Raw genomic sequence first — 16209 nt, 5'->3', positions numbered from 1 at the left:
CTCAAGGGGGAGGAGCCTAGTTCTTGGCCGCAGTTCTCCTGCAAGCCAGCACTCCAGAGAGCTGGGCTGTGTCTGTGGGCTGTGGGGGAGCATAACAAAGCCCCAGGACCCCTGCTGGCCCAGGCTGCTGGCGGGGCAGTCATGGGCAGTGGGTGGTGCAGTTAGTGCAGGGGCTTCAGAAGGGGGTGCTGGTTGGGATGCAGCAGAAGAGGCTGTGCGTGGGGTTTTTGGGCAGTGAGAAACGTCAGCTGAGATGTGCTGCCCTGTTGCCCCATTCAGTACTCACGGCCACCGCACGAGGGAAAGAGGATTGCCATCTCCAAATTCCAGATGAGGAAGCGGGCTAGAGAGGCAGGCAGCACTCAGGCCAGGCGTGGGGACCGCCAGCCTGTGCATCCTCCCCTCCCTCATCCCTGGCTCCTGGTCAGCCTTCCGAGGGTCTCCCAGGGCTAGGGCTGCAGTCACAGCTCTCGAGCCCCCGCGCACCCTGGGCTCTGCGCCTGTGCAGCTGTAGCAGGTGACAGCTGTCTGAGGCCCCTGAGGTTCCAGTCCCACCACTGCTCACTCTTGGGGTGGTCTTCTGCCCACCACTCTGTGCCTCTGTTTCATCCGTCAAGGGAGATGACCCCCAAAATGCCAGCACAGCCTCTGGCCCCTGCAGAGCCCTCAGCAAATGGCAGCCTCCCTACCCTTACAGATGACGCCACCCTCCTGGCCTTCAAGAAGGGGGACCTGTTGGTCCTGACAAAGAAGCAGGGGCTGCTGGCCTCTGAGAACTGGACCCTCGGCCAGAACGACAGGACGGGCAAGACGGGGCTGGTGCCCACGGCCTGCCTCTACACCATCCCCACGGTCACTAAGCCCTCGGCACAGCTGCTGGTAACTGGCACGCTCCCTTGTCCTCAGCCTGGGTACCCAAGGGCAGGGTGGAGCGGTCCTGGGATGCCTAGTTCAGGCCCTGCAGCCCACCTAGCAGAGGCCAGGAGGGCCACCTGGGCAGCCCCCACCATTCTTGTGGCAAGGTGCGTGTGCAGTGCCAGCCAGCCCAGCTCTTGGTACTTAGTAGGCGCTCAATAAATGGGTGTTCCCTCTCGCTTCCATCATGGGTGTGTCCTGGGGACAAACCCAATCTTTCTCTGCCTCATTTACACTCTGACCCAAGGGGGCCCAAGCCTCTCCCCGCACAAGGGAACCACCCACCCCAGCCAAGACCAGGCTCTCGGGAGGCAGGAACGGCAGGCATTGCAACATGGACATACCGAGTGCCGAGTATGTGCCCTGTGCCTGTGGTATGATGAGTCTGGGCACAATAGCAGCTCCACGCTCAGGGCAGACATTTGGGCAGATAATGATGCCTGGATGGCAACTGTGTAAAGTGCCACCAAGGAGAGGGATAAATAACAGGGTGGGGAGCTCACCCTGTCTGGGAAGGCATCTCTGAGGGAAGGACATTTGTGCTGAGGCCTGAAGTTGGTGGCAGACCAGGCAGGTAGGGCTGGGGTGAGAGGGGGCCCCATGGAGAAGGGGAGCTGGGGGTCTGAGAAACCAGAGTGCCGTGGCCCCCAGAACAGGTGATGTGGGTGCCACAGCCATTGGCACTCATCCTCCCGAGGGAAAGGAGAGAGGCACCGAGAAGCAGAGTTCTGAGTCCTGAGTCACACGGCAGGTGACGGGTGTGGGTGAGCCCTGGCCTGTCCAGCCCTGGGCCTGACCCCTCCCAAGTCACTGAGGCCGCCGGGCTGGGAGGAGCCTGCAGGAAGGGCCTCATGGGCGGTGGCTCCTGGGCACCCACAGGCCTGTGCCCCCTCCAGAGCTTGCTCGCCATGTCACCAGAGAAGAGGAAACTGGCGGCTCAGGAGGGGCAGCTCGCAGAGCCACGTCCCGAGGAGCCACCCAAGGAAAAGCCGCACACCCTGGAGGAGTTCTCCTACGAGTTCTTCAGGTGCCCCCCAAGCCCCGCTCCGTCTCATTGCACCCCCATTCCCAGCCCCGCCCCGCCCCGTTGCACCCCCGCTCCCAGCCCCGCCCCGCCCCGCCCCGTTGCACCCCCGCTCCCAGCCCCGCTCCACCTCATTGCACCCACCGAGGGCTGCAGAGAGGCCACGCCACCCACGTGGAGCCTGCCTGGCCTCCCCAGGCCAGGGGAGTCAGGAGGGGCTTGCGGCAGGGTGGGGTGCTCTGGCCCTCCCACAGCCACCCAGGGGTGTCAGAGGACAGAGAGGCGTGGGACAGAGAAGGGCGCAGGGCAGGCCTCATGCCAGCCTCTGACTCACAGGGCTCCAGAGAAGGATACAGTGAGCATGGCCGTGCTGCCCCTGGCCCGTGCCCGCGGCCACCTGTGGGCCTATTCCTCCGAGCCGCTGCGACAGCCGCTGCTCAAGCGAGTCCACGCCAACGTTGACCTCTGGGACATCGCCTGCCAGATCTTTGTCGATATCCTTCCCCACCAGCCTGCCTGCGCCTTGTCAACCCCAGGGCAGAGGCACCCGGCAGCTCCTGGCCCTACAGCTGGGCTCTAGGGCAGAAGAGCCCAGGAGGTCTGAGAAACCCAGAGTGGCGGGACAGAGCCCACAAGTGGCTCACCGCAGGGCTCGGGTCAGGGGTCGGCAAGGGGCCTAGGTCAGGGTCAGCATCTATCCCCAGTCTGTGGTCAGCGTGGGGCCGGCCCAGCACCGTGCTCCTTGACAGCCACACCCATCCTCCGGTATATGGGCGACTATCCCTCTCGGCAGGCCTGGCCCAGCCTGGAGCTCACCGACCAGATCTTCACGCTGGCCCTGCAGCACCCGGCCCTGCAGGACGAGGTCTACTGCCAGCTCCTGAAGCAGCTGACGCACAACTCCAACAGGTCTGCTGGGGCGGCGGCCGGCCCGCGCTGTCACCCTCAGTCCTCATCCCAGCCCCTGAGGCCAGACCGAGGCTCAGAGGGGACACCGCAGCTCGTGGCGGCGGAACCCCCATCTGGGCACCTGCATCAGCAGTGGGAAGGGCTGAGGCCCTTGGTCTGCTCTGCTGATGTCCTAGGGGCGGTCAGAGCAGGAGAGGACGGCCCTGCCTGCTCCCACCCCGTGCGTGTGACCTGGCAGGCCATGGCCTCTGTGTGTGGGTTTCAGTGTCCTCTTCCACAAAATGGGTGCAATGCCCACCCACCCCCATTTTGAGGGTGCAAAAGCCCGTGGCATCAGGCAGCCGGGCACAGCTGGCATGGTGCAGCTTGGCTGGTGCCCTTCCCCTCAGGCCCCCTAGACCTCAGGTAGTTCTCATATCCGTCCCTGCTCCCCAAGGTGCCTGCCTGGCCTGGGCCCCCTGAGGAGCCCTTCCCACTGACAAACGCCATCTTCCAGGCACAGTGAGGAGCGGGGCTGGCAGCTGCTGTGGCTCTGCACTGGTCTCTTCCCGCCCAGCAAGGGGCTCCTGCCCCATGCCCAAAAGTTCATCGACACCCGGAGGGGGAAGCTGCTGGCCCCCGACTGCGGCCGCCGCATCCAGAGGGTCCTCAGGTGAGCCGAGTGCCTCCAGCCCCCAGCGTTGACCCTGGGCCCACAGCCCTGGGATGCTGTGGGGCGTGGCCAGCCCTCCAGGAGCTCATGGTCCCAGGAGGACTCTCCAGAAGCCAGCATCAGCTTGGGAGGCAGGATTGGGCCCCGAGCCGCCAGAGAAGAGGGTGGAGGGTGAGGCCCAGGAGGGTGGAGAGAAGGCTCAGTCATAGCCACCAGCTCCCCTGCCCCACCACTGCCTGGCGGTGGCACAGAGGGGGACCTGGATGCCCCAGCCCAGGCCCTCAAGGCTGAGGTTAGAGGCCTGTCCTTCCAAGTCCATGCAGCCTCCCTCATCCGCCCACAGCTGGGAAGCTCTTCCTTGGCTGTCTTTGCTCTCCCCCACCGCTCCTGCTTCCTCTGCGTGGCCTCCTGTGGCCATGAGGAGGGCAGGTTGACTGTGGGAGTGGCTGATTTCAGTGGCAGCCATGGTCACAGAGGGAGTTAGGCGCCCCAAAGAGGCCCTACCAGAGTCCCTGACCCCTGCCCGATGCCCCTATTGTGTGAGAACAAGAACACAGCCAGCCTTACCCACCGGTGCCTCCCCAGGAGCCCCTGGCCTGGCCCTTCCCATGTGTGGCCCAGGCTTTCGGGCACAGCTGCAGCATCGCTGCCTCTGAGGCTGCGTGCGAGCCAGGGGCAGCCCCTGGGATGTGCGAGGGGCTGGAACCACCCAGGTGATGGTCACTGGGGTTATTTTTCTTTTGTTTCTGGCACATGGTTTAGGGCCCACGTTGGGGTTGGGGCATGGGTGAGGATGAGGGTGGGGGTGGCACCTGCATCACGTGCTGTGCCCCTCAGGACAGGGCCCCGGAAGCAGCCCCCGCACCAGGTGGAGGTGGAGGCCGCGGAGCAGAACATCTCCCGCATCTGCCACAAGGTCTACCTCCCCAATGACACCAGCGAGGTGAGGCCCTGCTCTGGCCTGCACGGCAGATCTCAGGCCTCCGAAGGCCATGGGGCACCCTCCCTCCTGGCCCAGCCTGCTCCTTGGGAACCCTGGAGAGCCTTTTCTAGGGCTGTCCCATCCTCACCGGTCTCCTGCCCCCTCCCCATGGGACGCAGGTCCCGCCTACCCTTTGGAAGTCAGGCCAGCCCCAAGGTATGAGTTGGGGGATCCAGGCCCAGGACACGGGAGAGAGGACAGAGGGGTGAGCAGCAAGGGTGAGTCCCAGGACCTGGGGGCTCCTAGGGGCTTCTGACCAGCTGGGGTGTGGGAGAGCAGGTATCCCCACTGTGTGCCTTGTGCACAGAGCCTGCCATGGCTGCTGGGGGAAAAAGGGGACAGGGGACAGGTGGGAGACCACCAGGACCCAGCCGTGACACAGAGGCCTTCACCAGGGGCAGCAAAGACAAGCGGACTGAGGCCAAGGTGGGCAGTGTCGCCTCACGCCCTCTCCAACAGCAGGGTGGTCTTTTTGGTCTTGGGGACATTCGGGTCCCAGTAACAGGAAGTTCCCACAGTCTGGCTATGGGCTCTGAAGGCGAGTCAGAAGACCAGGCCTCCAGGGCCCCAGGGCAACGAACGCTGGGACTAAACAACGTGAGCCTCTGGCCAGGGTTCTGGAAGGGAGGCCTGTTCTGCTCAGGGCAGACCACATCCAAGCCAGGTTTCATGAAGGAGCAAAGGTCCAGGCTAGGAAGGCTCATCCTGGGCTGTGCTGGCCCCTCGCCAGGCCCCGGGCCTCACCAGCCGCCTCTCTGTCCAGATGCTGGAGGTGGTTGCCAACACACGGGTGCGGGATGTGTGTGACAGCATTGCCACCAGGCTGCAGCTGGCCTCCTGGGAGGGCTGCAGTCTCTTCATCAAGATTGCAGACAAGGTGAGCTGCGCTGGGGCTGGGCGGGCGGTGAGCGGGATCCTAGGTGCTGCCTGGTGGGGGCCTCGGCCTGCCAGGGGCACCCATGCTGGACCAGGCTGCACAGCCAGGGCTGCCGGGACAGAGGTAGGTGGGGTCCCGGAGCAGAGCCAGCTCCACACGCCGAAAGCCCACGCACAGCCAACTCCAGCGCAGCACCCAGGCCGTAGGCGGCCAGTGGACCGGAGCCCGGCAGGGCCCTCTCAGGAGGACAGTCCTCTGGCAGCCCCCCACCGTCCCTGCACCTTCCCCTCCCCAGGTCATCAGCCAGAAGGAGGGAGACTTCTTCTTCGATTCCCTGAGGCAGGTGTCTGACTGGGTGAAGAAGAACAAGCCCCAGAAAGAAGGTGAGGAGGCCTCTGTGGAGCTGGGCGAGGGTGCGGCTGGGTGGGGTGAGGGGGCACCGTCGGCCTCCGTGTGGCCCATGCCCATTCATCCATCCATTCCTTCCTGTGTGTCCCTGGGTTGTGGGGACAACCAGGCCCTGGGGCCTGGTAGTGAGGGCCTCCCAGCTCAGGCAGGAACCGGTGGCTGCACCATGGGGTGATGAAGGATGCCCCAGGGCTGAGGGGCATGACCCCCATGGGCTGGGGGTGGGAGTCCGGGAACATTGCTGGAGAAGGCAGCCTCCACACTCATCTTGAAGGCTGAGGAAAACCTGGGGGACTGGGGAGGAAGAAGGGTGGAGGCTTTCCAGGCAGGGAGGTGGCAGGTGCAGTGTGGGGGTGCCAGGGGGTCAGGGCTGGTGTACCTGCTGGGCCAGGCTTGGTGCCCACTGCTGGCCCTCGCCCAGGGGCCCCCGTGACGCTCCCCTACCAGGTGTACTTCATGCGGAAACTGTGGCTCAACATCACCCCGGGGAAGGATGTGAATTCGGACACCATACTCCATTACCACCAGGTACTGGGCAGGCTGCCCTGGTGGCCACCGGGGCCACCCCCATCCTCCCACACCTGTTCTGAGGCTGTAGAAGCCAGCAGGCCAGGGCAGGACCAGCCTCAGCCCGGGGTACCAGCCCATGTGGTAGGCAGACCAAGCCCCTGAGGGCTCTGGAACCAGGAGCAGAGGGCAACAGTGTTTGGGGACAGTGACTGCACTGGCACCTGCAGCATGACTTGGGGAGGGTGGGACAGAGGTTCCTGTGGCCCATGGAACAGTGGCCATGGCCTGCAGGGCCAACCACATGGGTGGAGCAAGGCCATCACCTCCACGCAGATGTCAGGGGGCCTGCCCTGACTCAGGGTCATTCCCCTGCCCTGACACTCTACCCTGCTCAGTCCGTCCTGGATGGGGTGGGCTAAGCCCCAGGTCCCCACCATCTGAGCGGGAAAGAGGTTGGGGGCGTGCGGGTCGCGGCCGGAGACCCAGCATGCCCAGTGTGTCCACCACCCAGGAGCTGCCCAAGTACCTGCGCGGGTTCCACAAGTGTTCGCGGGAGGACGCCATCCACCTGGCGGGCCTCATCTACAAGGCCCAGTTCAACAACGACCGGTCCCAGCTGGCTAATGTCCCCAAGATCCTGAGGGAACTGGTGCCCAAGGACCTCACACGCCTGATGTCCTCGGAGGAGTGGAAAAAGGTCCCTCACAGGGCTGGGGAAGGGTTCCTGGGCTGCTGCTCCTCCCTGGGATCCTGCCCCAGTGCCATGCCCTGCCTGGGCTCCAAGACCACATGGGTACACACGGGTGGTGTGGAGGGTGGGCTGGCTCTGCACACACCACGCCTTCCCACGCTGTCCACGGCGCCACCGAGACTGTCCTGCGCTGCGTCCCTCCCCACCCCACCCCGCCCCGCCCCGCCCCGCCCCGCCCCGCCCCACCCCACCCCACCCCACCCCACCCCACCCCACCGTACTGGCCTGGGTTAGGCAGGTGCTGCCCCCACCAGGGCTTTGCGGGGCCTCAGCACCCAGGCCCTTACTGGCCCTCCTGTTCCCCCAGAGCATCCTTCTGGCCTATGACAAGCACAAGGACAAGACAGTGGAGGAGGCCAAGGTGGCCTTCCTGAAGTGGATCTGCCGCTGGCCCACCTTCGGGTCTGCCTTCTTCGAGGTGAAGGTAGGCCTTGCCCCACGCCCGGGCCTCCTGCCCAAGCAGGCTCTGCTCAGCTCTGCCCAGGCAGGCCCAGCATCAACCAGCACACGTCTTGGGTGGGACTGGCCACGAGGCTGGAGGGCGTGGGCGTGTGTGTGTATGTGCACGTGGCCTAGGTGAGCTCCTAGGAGGTGCAGCCTGGCCTCCTGGGCTGGACTAGGACCGCTGTGTCCCTCCCTCCCTCCCAGCAAACCTCGGAGCCCTCCTACCCGGACATCATCCTCATCGCCATCAACCGGCATGGGGTTCTGCTCATCCACCCCAAGACCAAGGTAGCTGCCGGGCCTCTGGAGGGGCTGGGGGCCACCAAGTCCAGGGACCCGTGCAGGTGGGGCTGCAGTCACCTCTGCGGTGTGTCGTGCCTCTCTCCTGTCCCCTAACACACACACAGCCCACGGGCTCTGGAGGCACCCTGCCCACCCACCGTCTCTGCCCCCAGGACCTGCTCACCACCTATCCCTTCACCAAGATCTCCAGCTGGAGCAGCGGCAGCACCTACTTCCACATGGTGCTGGGGAACCTGGGCCGTGGCAGCCGCCTGCTGTGCGAGACCTCCCTGGTGAGCGCCGGTCCCTTCTCCCAGCCAGGATGCACAGGATGGAGCGGCTGGAGACTGGGTTCCCCACCCTCACCCCTTTCAAGTGGCTCATTAAGAGGGCTCAGTCACAGGGCCCAGGCGGGGCCAGCAGACCTGGAGGGGGACTGGGTGCATCCCCAGGACCAGCAGCCAAGGTGGCAAGGCCAGGCAGGAGCCCCTGCACCCTTGGCCTGTTCTGAGGCGGGAGGGAGACCTAGCCCCAGCAGGGCAGGCAGAAATGACAGTGTCAACGGCAGGAGCCCGCCTGCCCTTTCTTCATGCCCTGCACTGCTGGGTGCTGAGGAAGAGAAGGTGGTCCCTGAGTCCAGGACCCCCACCTGCCCTCTGCACCCACAACTCTGACCCACCCTGTCCCCTGTCCAGGGCTACAAGATGGACGACCTGCTGACCTCATATGTGCAGCAGCTCCTGAGTGCCATGAACAAGCAGTGGGGCTCCAAGGCCCCAGCCCTGGCCAGTGCCTAGCAGCGGATGCTGGCGTGTCTGCTCAGGCACCCTGTCAACCTCCAGCCTGGCAGCACCTTCCCAGGCCCTCTCAGCCCAGGGCCTGTCCTCGGCAGGCAGCCTTCCATGCTGCCCCCCATACGAGCCCACTCAGCCCCGCAGGTGGCTCCCTCTGTCCTGGGCGCTGCATATGGAGGTGAAAAGACCCAGTGTGAGTCGGGAGTCTCGGGCCCCCAGGCTGTTGGTGGATGGCTGAGAGGACCCCCCCGCAACCCCAGCCCACCAGAATGTTCAGTAAAAACCCCTGGGGCAGGAGAAGCGAGTGTGTCTGAGGGGGCAGGGTATGGCACGAGGTGGACATGGGGCCTGGGAGGCTCTGGCCCGCAGACAGCCGCAGGGAAAGCAAAATGCCTTGCGACTTTCCCAGGGAACTGGGAGGGCAGCTGCATTCTCCAGGAATGACTTCATTCCTCCCTCTTTCTGCTTCCTTCCTCCCCCTCCCTGCCTTCCTGTTTCTCAGACTGGGGAGGGGCACTCATGGGAGAGTCCTCCTCCCAGCCCCCTCCTCACACCTTCTGTTGTCCCCGCCCGCCGCCCGCCGCCCGCCACCCGCCACCCGCCACCCGCGGCACCCAGGAGGCCGGGGTGGAGGTGCGGCTCTCTGGCTGCTGGCTTCGTGCTAAGGCCAGCTTGTGCCCAGACAGTGGCCAGAGCTGGATATAGCACCTTGGAAGCCTGGATTTCCCCCGCTCCCTGGCATGTCCTGTCCCTTCCCACCCCTCCTCAGCCCACTGGGACAGCTTAATGTGGACCTGCCACCCAGGCTTGTGAGGTCCTGGCAGGGCTAGTTTTCAACCCCTTATGGCAGCCTGGCCTGGGATAGAGGCTAGGGCCCCCTGAACTCGTGCCTGTCTGTCTGATGTCTGTCCCTCTGTTCAACTGCCCCAGCAGCAGTGTGTTCACAGCCGCTGCCATCCCCTCCACTCCCAACCCCTGCCACAAACCACGCAGACTGCTGTGGTCATGTGAACAAGCCTTCATTGTGCAAGCGTGAGCCCCGCACCGGGTCTGCGCCGGCCGCAGAGGAAGCGTCCTCCCTGGCGGTGCTAACAAGCCACCTGCGACCCCACCACCTCCTGGACCCTGGCCCAGCCCAAAGGCTCAACACAAGCCCCAAGCTGGGTGCGGGGGTGGCCAAGGTGGGACTCCAGGAAGGCCTTCCGAGGGATGGAGGTGGGTCCTGTCCCTCCAGGGAGCTTGTGGGTGTGGACAGCAGGACTTGCTGGCTCAGTGTGGGCACAGGGACACTGTGCCACTGGTTGAATGAGTGGAGAGGGATTGCAGGTGGCTCCTAGAGGCCTCCATCTGCGTGGCCCTGGCCCTGTGGCTCCAGCAGGCTGCCCTGGCTATGGGTGGCCCAGGAGCCACATGCACTTAGTGGGGCTGCTCTGGGGCAGGGGCTGTCACAGGACAGCATGAGCTACCGAGCCACCTGGGGAGGGCCAGGCGGGGAACTGTGGTGCAATTTGCTCCTGTCCCTGGAGGTCTGTGGGCGGAAGCTGTGGGCACAGGCGGCTGTGGCTGTCAGACGTGGGGTCACAGGCTCCCACTCCCTAGCTCCTGCCTCCTCACAGAGGGAAGCCACAGCCAAGGAGAAGAGAGACATGGGGAAGGCAGAGATGAGGGAACAGGAAGGGAGGAGGCAATGAGGAAGGAGAAGGGGAGGGTAAGGTGCGGAAGGCGCAGGTGGACCGGGCCAAGGGGGCTGAGCAGGGACAGCGGGAGGGGAGAAGGCAGAGGGGCCGAGAGGCAGCCGTGCAAGAGGCCCTTCAGGCAGAGTTGAGGTCCGCGGCCTTGGGCTGGGCCTTGCGGGAGGTCAGCTCCGACAGCTTCTTCAGCCGCTTCTTCAGCTCCAGTGGGAACTTCTCATAGCACCTTTTACACACGGGCTTCATGTCAAACTCCACAAACTTGTTCCTGGGGAAGAAGCAGAGCTGTCAGCAGAGCCCCACGCCCACCCCTTTAAACCCAGACAGGTGACCATGGAGTGGGCCTCCCCACACCAGCCTCTCCTAGCCAGCAGGCCAGGCCGTAGGGTGACCTGACCAGAGAGCATAGGGATGAGAAGGGCCTTGAGGCTGCCCTTCCCTCCCAGAGGCTTCTCTCAGGTTCTGACACCCCAGAACCCTCTATGCCTCCCCACGGCCCTTGGAAACCTGGATACCATTTCTCCGCTCCCAACTCCAGCCATCCCACACCCCTTGAGGCTTCCTGGATGAGCAGCTGACACTGCTGCTTTTGCATATGCTGTTCCCTGGGCTGGAACGCCCGTCCCTCCCCAGAGTCCAGGGTTCTGGCAGGTGTGTTGGAGGCACGAGTGTTCCTCCTCTCACTGTGCCCTGGGGTCCCTGGACCTGCCCCGATCTCACTGGGCGGTATGGGGCCGGGATGCCCCTTGTCCCCACCATATCCCCAGGCCAGACCCAGCTGGTGTGCAGGAGGGCTGCTAAGAGGAAGGACCCGCAGGAGCCCCCTCCACCCTGAGCCCCATCCCACGATCACAGGACTCACTTCAGGGTGAGCTTGCTGTTGCAGGTGGAGCAGGAGAAGCAACTCACACACCAGGCCTTGTTGAGGGCCGACACCACTGTGAGGGAAGCATGTGACTCAGCAGGGCTGGCTAGGCTGCCACAGGCGCAGCTGGGCTCACAGCTGCAGCACCCAGGCCCCAGGAGAGCAGGTGGGGTGGGGGAGGGAACACAGGGCCTCACCATCGCCTTCAATCACATGGCTGCAGTTGTAGCAGACGTCCCCGAAGAGCTGTGGGCCGAGCAGGCTGTCAGAGCGGCTGCAGGCAGTCACACCCTAGCCCAGGGCCATCATGCAGCGGGCCTGGCCCTCCAACACGGCCCCTCTCAGGCATCTCCCAGGCCCTGCTTCCCAGAGCCCAGCTGCAAGACTGGGTTGAGGGCACTGCAACCCATTAGAACCACCCCCTGCCCCGGGAAGGACAACCAGCTGGGACATTGCTCCCCAGAAGGCCCCTTTCCTCTGGCTGCTGCTGTCCTGCAAGGAGGTGGGCCCAGGTGGTGACCGTGTCCCATCAGCCCCCCGCCTTCTGTACGAGAGCAAGGGAGGGAGGGGGTTGCTGGCACTGTCAGCCCCGTGTGCCCAGGACCTCACACCAGCCCCAGAACATTCTTCAGAGGAAGACACTGAGGCTGAGAGAGCTGCTTGGGTCTCGAGACCCCAGGGCTGAGGGTGCAGGCCTGGGCTCAGCACCTGGTAGAGCTCCTGAGGGGGTGCCCACAGTCTCCCCTGCTCACGGCAGCTCTCCTGGCCACCCCTCCCGATCCGCGTCCCTGAGGGCTCTGCGCCGGGCTCACCTGGTTGTAGTGAGTCTCACAGTAGGCCAGGCCCTTCTTCTCATAGTGCCGGTGCCCCAGAAATGGCTTCTCACACTTGGCGCAGACAAAGTGCTGCGAGGACAGAGGGCGGGCCGGGCGGCATCAGGGCTAGAGCGGTGACCCCAAGGGACAGTGGTGACCCGGGGACAGCAGTGACCCCAGGAGCCAGTGGTGACTCCAGGGGACAGCAGTGGCCCCAGGAGGCGGCAGTGACAGAAGGGGACAGGAAGCAGAGTCTGGGCAGGTGGAGGCCCTTCAGGATTCACACTGGGCAGAGAGGGCTGACACCTCTGTGAACGCCCTGGGGTCAGCAGACCCCACCCCTCCTCTAAGAGACGGATGGGAACCTTGCTAGTCACCATCCCCTCCCAGTCTGGCCTCCCCCAGGAGGAAGTCAGAGGGCAGCCTCAGCCCCAGGAGTCAGGTACCAGCCCCATGCTGTGGCATGGTGGGCCCTCGCTGGCAGAGGCGGCCCAGCCTGTCCACGTGGGGCCTCTGCAGGCACCCCCTGCAAGCCTGGGGTCACTGAGCAGCACCTTGCATTCCCCCAGGGATCTGCTTGTGAGGATGAGGGCTGGGGGCTGGGGCCTGCATCAGGGCAGGACGGCATGGCCTCCCACCCCAGCTGCCACCCAACACAGCTTGTGGACACAGCGCTGGCCAGGTCATCAGGGAAGGTGGTGGGCTCACCGATCCCAGTGTACCCATGAGAACATGAGAGCCCACCACCCAGCGGAGGCACTCCAGGTGGCCCAGTGCTCACACCTGAGGAACTCTTCCACTCCGTGTCTGCACAGTGCTGTCCACATAGTGGGTTCTGCCAACCACAACCCCCAGGGCACCCTGGGCAAACTGCCCCCAGGGTTTTCTCCTGACCTTGGAGTCTCTTAGAATGCCAGCAGGGGGAAGAGGAGAGGTGGGCACAGCTACCTAACCATGCGTGTGCACTCGGGTCTCCTGGCTCCCGTGGGCAGGCTGGTGTCCCCGGCTGAGCACAGCGAGGGGCAGTGCCCCAGAGGAAGGGCCTCGCCGGGAGCCAGCCACGCAGCCTGGGCTCTGCTCTCACCGTGACCCTGAGCTGGGGCACCCCCAACCTGAGGCCACGTGCCCGCCAGCCTGGCTCACCTCCACGTGCCACTGCTTGCCCAGCGCGTTGACCACTCGGCCCTCAATGGGCCGGCGGCAGGCACCGCAGATGGGGACGCCCATCTTGTCATGGCAGGGCAGGCAGTAGAGCTCGCCCTTCAGCTCACGGGCCTCAGCCGTCAGCTCCTTCCTGGAAGACAGTGTGCAGCCCCCAGGTGCCGCCCGTGCCCTTCTGCAGGGTCAATGCCAGCAGCGCCGCCACCCCGGGGCGCGGCTCCCCAAGGGGCCCATTCTGTGCCTGCAGAGCCGAGGCGGCAGCTCCCTCTGATCTCCGGGCTCTGTGCAGACTTCCTGTGCCCCAGACAGGCCCTGGAGCACACACTTCCCGCACAGCCCAGAAGAGTGGCCTGTGTTCCGCACCCAGGCCTCTGAGAAGCAGGTCTGTTCTCCGGCCCCCTCCTCCTCCAAACCCCACCGGGTGTCTGGACAGGCACGGAGAGGACTGGAGTGGACGGTGGGGGTGGGTGAGGACAGGGGCGGAGGGGCTGCCTGTGCAACTCCTGTCTCTAACACCAGCGCCAAGCCCACTCCCGGTCTCTTGCCTGCCCCCCTAGCCCTCGGGTCCCTTCTGCTGCTCCACCTCAACTCTCGCCTGCAGTCTAGGGCCAGCCCACCTGCCTCCTGAGTCTCAAGTGCCCCCCGAACAGAGCCCTGGAGAGAGAAGCTTCCTGCCATGGCCGCTTCCCGGCCCCTGGCCCACTTCTGCCCTGCAGCCCCCCTCCCGGGACCCCTCTCTCTGCCCACCCTGCTCACCTCTCCCACCTCAACACTTCCCCAGGTGGAGGCCCCACCGCCCTGACCCTGGGCCCGCCCTGGCTCCCCGCCGCCCGCACTGCAGGGCCGTGCACCTACCCACAGTGCGTGCAGTTGAAGTGGTCAGGGTGGTAGGCGTCGCTCCTGAACATGAGGGGCTGCTCGTCGATGACCAGGTGGCACCGCTGGCAGATGTACTTGCCCAGGCCCTTGGCCTTCTCACGGTTGTGGCAAGGCCGGCAGAGATGCCTGCAGGAGGCAGGGGCATTAGGGCCAGACCCCCCACTCCCACACAGCCCGGCCCCCTCCTGGAGAAGAGAGCCCAGACCCCCTGCCACTTCGCTGAGCAGCTGGGGGCTTCAAAGGGGCTCAGCCCAGGGTACAGAAAAGCAGGCTGCCCAGTCACAAGGCCACAAGAGTGTCCTGGAAATGCGACCCACGCTCAGCAGGGAAGACGCCAGGACGCCCGAGTTCACTGCCTCTGGATCATATTTTTCCTCTTTCTACTTTCTCTAAGCCTAGGGCATGCTGTGGAATACAGTAGACACTTAATTGATATCTGCTGAAAACACTTTTATTTTCCCAATGTATTTAACACACACGAGTTATAGTGAGTGTCACTGTGCCCAGCAGAGTGGCCGGTGGGTGTCCCGGGAGGCCCACTCACCCCCTTCCTTCGGGGTTTGCCGGATGAAGAAGGGCCCAAACACGTACAGGCGATTTCTGTCTCCAAAGACAAGCACAGCTATGTCAGACGGAGGCCCCCAAACCCAGGAACTGTCATTACAGAGTCTTTTTGTGAAGGCCTCAGAATAATTTCTGATGCTGCTTGCTGTGTTGGACAACAGCTGTGTTCTCAACGAGGAGACAAATCAGCATGGTTTCTGTTTCCTTGAACCTCAAAGGTGGCAGGAATCTAGATTCAGAGTCCCCAGATAAAGATACACAGAGCCCCCAAACCAACACCCCTAGCCCCCATTCCCACCTGCCACCGAATCTCTCTCTGGCGCTCCTGCTGCATCCAGGCCTCCCTTCCCAGGCTCCCCAGCCACAGGGGCCCTCTCCACCCCTCACCAGCCTCCACGGCTGCTGACGCCGTGTTGGCCCCTCTGCCAGGCTGGTCAGGGAGGACACTGAAGAGATCCAATCTCAGACCCAAGATCCCCACCCAGGTTATGGTGGGCAGACCCCAGATGCCAGGGCCGCCCATTCAGCATCCCTCCCTGGACCCCAGGACCTGCTACTGCTGGGTCTGGACTCCATCCTGCACAGGTACTGTCATCTGCCCTGGGGTGTCTCCTCATCAGCTGTGTGCAGGGCAAGGGGCCCAAGCAAAGGCCCAGCCTCCACTTGTTAAGCTGCTGACTGGTTCTCTGTGCCTCCCCGAGACCCTACAGGCCCAGCAGGGGGCAGCAGCTCAGGGTCAGTTGATGGAATGCCGGGGTGAATGAATGATTGTGCAAGAGAGGAAGGGAGCCACGGTGGGCATCATCTCCCCTCCACACTGGCCAGGGCCCTGGCTCTTAGGCTCCAGGAATGGGAAGCAGTTGTGGCCTGTGGCTTCAGTCTTCATCACCACAATCCCTGAAGCCCACCCTTGCCCAGACACCTGTGCCCCAGCCCCAACCCCAGGCCACCTCCTCAGCAGGTCTGGGGCTGAGCTGCCCCACCTGGCGCCTGTGGCGGCCAGTCCATGCCCCCTGCAGTGCCTCTGTCCCAGACTCGGCCCCATGACGACACTCCACATGCTGGTGACTCCTCCAGAGCATCAGGACAACACTCAACCCGCGAGGAATTACTTCTGTTTCAAAGATACAGAAATCAGCTCAATGCCTGAAAACTCCATCGCCACGGTCAATGCCCTTGAAGCCATCGACAGTGACCACCCCCATAACAGAAGCTCTGTGAGCCCAGAAATGCCCTGCTGAGGGTGGTTAGCTTCAAGCCACCACCTTTCCAACCAGCCTGGGCCAATTCTTCCAGACGGCCGCCTGCAGGCACAACAGGAAAGGGACGTGCGCACTGGCTCAGACACCTCAACCTGCGCCCTGGCTCAGACACCTCAACCTGCGCGCTGGCTCAGACACCTCGCACCCGGCTGGCTCAGACACCTCAACCTGCGCCCTGGCTCAGACACCTCGCACCCGGCTGGCTCAGACACCTCAACCTGCGCCCTGGCTCAGACACCTCGCACCCGGCTGGCTCAGACACCTCAACCTGCACCCTGGCTCAGACACCTCAACCTGCGCACTGGCTCAGACACCTCGCACTCGGCTGGCTCAGACACCTCAACCTGCACCCTGGCTCAGATACCTCAACCTGTGCGCTGGCTCAGACACCTCAACCTGCACCCTGGCTCAGATACCTCAACCT

General features: G+C 64.2%; 2 protein-coding genes across 14 annotated transcripts in view; one reads left to right on the top strand and one right to left on the bottom strand.

Moving 5' to 3' along the window:
- Window positions 1-8845, top strand: part of MYO7B (myosin VIIB) — a 102098-nt gene extending 93253 nt beyond the window's left edge. Inside the window, exons 35-48 of the mRNA XM_045366880.3 lie at window positions 698-879; window positions 1812-1942; window positions 2276-2433; window positions 2695-2848; window positions 3345-3500; window positions 4338-4443; window positions 5246-5359; window positions 5655-5742; window positions 6189-6295; window positions 6789-6974; window positions 7336-7452; window positions 7677-7760; window positions 7928-8047; window positions 8450-8845. Of these exons, the coding sequence (XP_045222815.2) occupies window positions 698-879; window positions 1812-1942; window positions 2276-2433; window positions 2695-2848; window positions 3345-3500; window positions 4338-4443; window positions 5246-5359; window positions 5655-5742; window positions 6189-6295; window positions 6789-6974; window positions 7336-7452; window positions 7677-7760; window positions 7928-8047; window positions 8450-8551 (1805 nt within the window). The 3' untranslated portion in view covers window positions 8552-8845. The remainder of the gene's footprint in view (window positions 1-697; window positions 880-1811; window positions 1943-2275; window positions 2434-2694; window positions 2849-3344; window positions 3501-4337; window positions 4444-5245; window positions 5360-5654; window positions 5743-6188; window positions 6296-6788; window positions 6975-7335; window positions 7453-7676; window positions 7761-7927; window positions 8048-8449) is intronic.
- A 709-nt stretch (window positions 8846-9554) lies between these two features.
- Window positions 9555-16209, bottom strand: part of LIMS2 (LIM zinc finger domain containing 2) — a 43840-nt gene continuing 37185 nt past the window's right edge. For 9 of the 13 annotated variants that reach the window (XM_074008779.1, XM_005572860.5, XM_074008782.1 and 6 more), the window contains 6 exons: window positions 13936-14085; window positions 13063-13213; window positions 11917-12009; window positions 11302-11350; window positions 11102-11177; window positions 9555-10507 (listed from right to left, as the gene is read on the bottom strand). In XM_074008779.1, the coding sequence (XP_073864880.1) occupies window positions 10360-10507; window positions 11102-11177; window positions 11302-11350; window positions 11917-12009; window positions 13063-13213; window positions 13936-14085 (667 nt within the window). In that variant the 3' untranslated portion in view covers window positions 9555-10359. Of the gene's footprint in view, window positions 10508-11101; window positions 11178-11301; window positions 11351-11916; window positions 12046-13062; window positions 13214-13935; window positions 14086-14276; window positions 14320-16209 lie in introns of those variants that run through there. The other 4 variants (XR_012421042.1, XR_012421041.1, XM_065526464.2 and 1 more) reach the window with 3 other exon arrangements.

Source organism: Macaca fascicularis, chromosome 12 (assembly GCF_037993035.2).
Source record: "Macaca fascicularis isolate 582-1 chromosome 12, T2T-MFA8v1.1".
Classification (NCBI taxonomy): Eukaryota; Metazoa; Chordata; class Mammalia; order Primates; family Cercopithecidae; genus Macaca; species Macaca fascicularis.
Note: the sequence above shows the minus strand (reverse complement) of the source record. Positions and strands in the feature narration are given on the sequence as shown.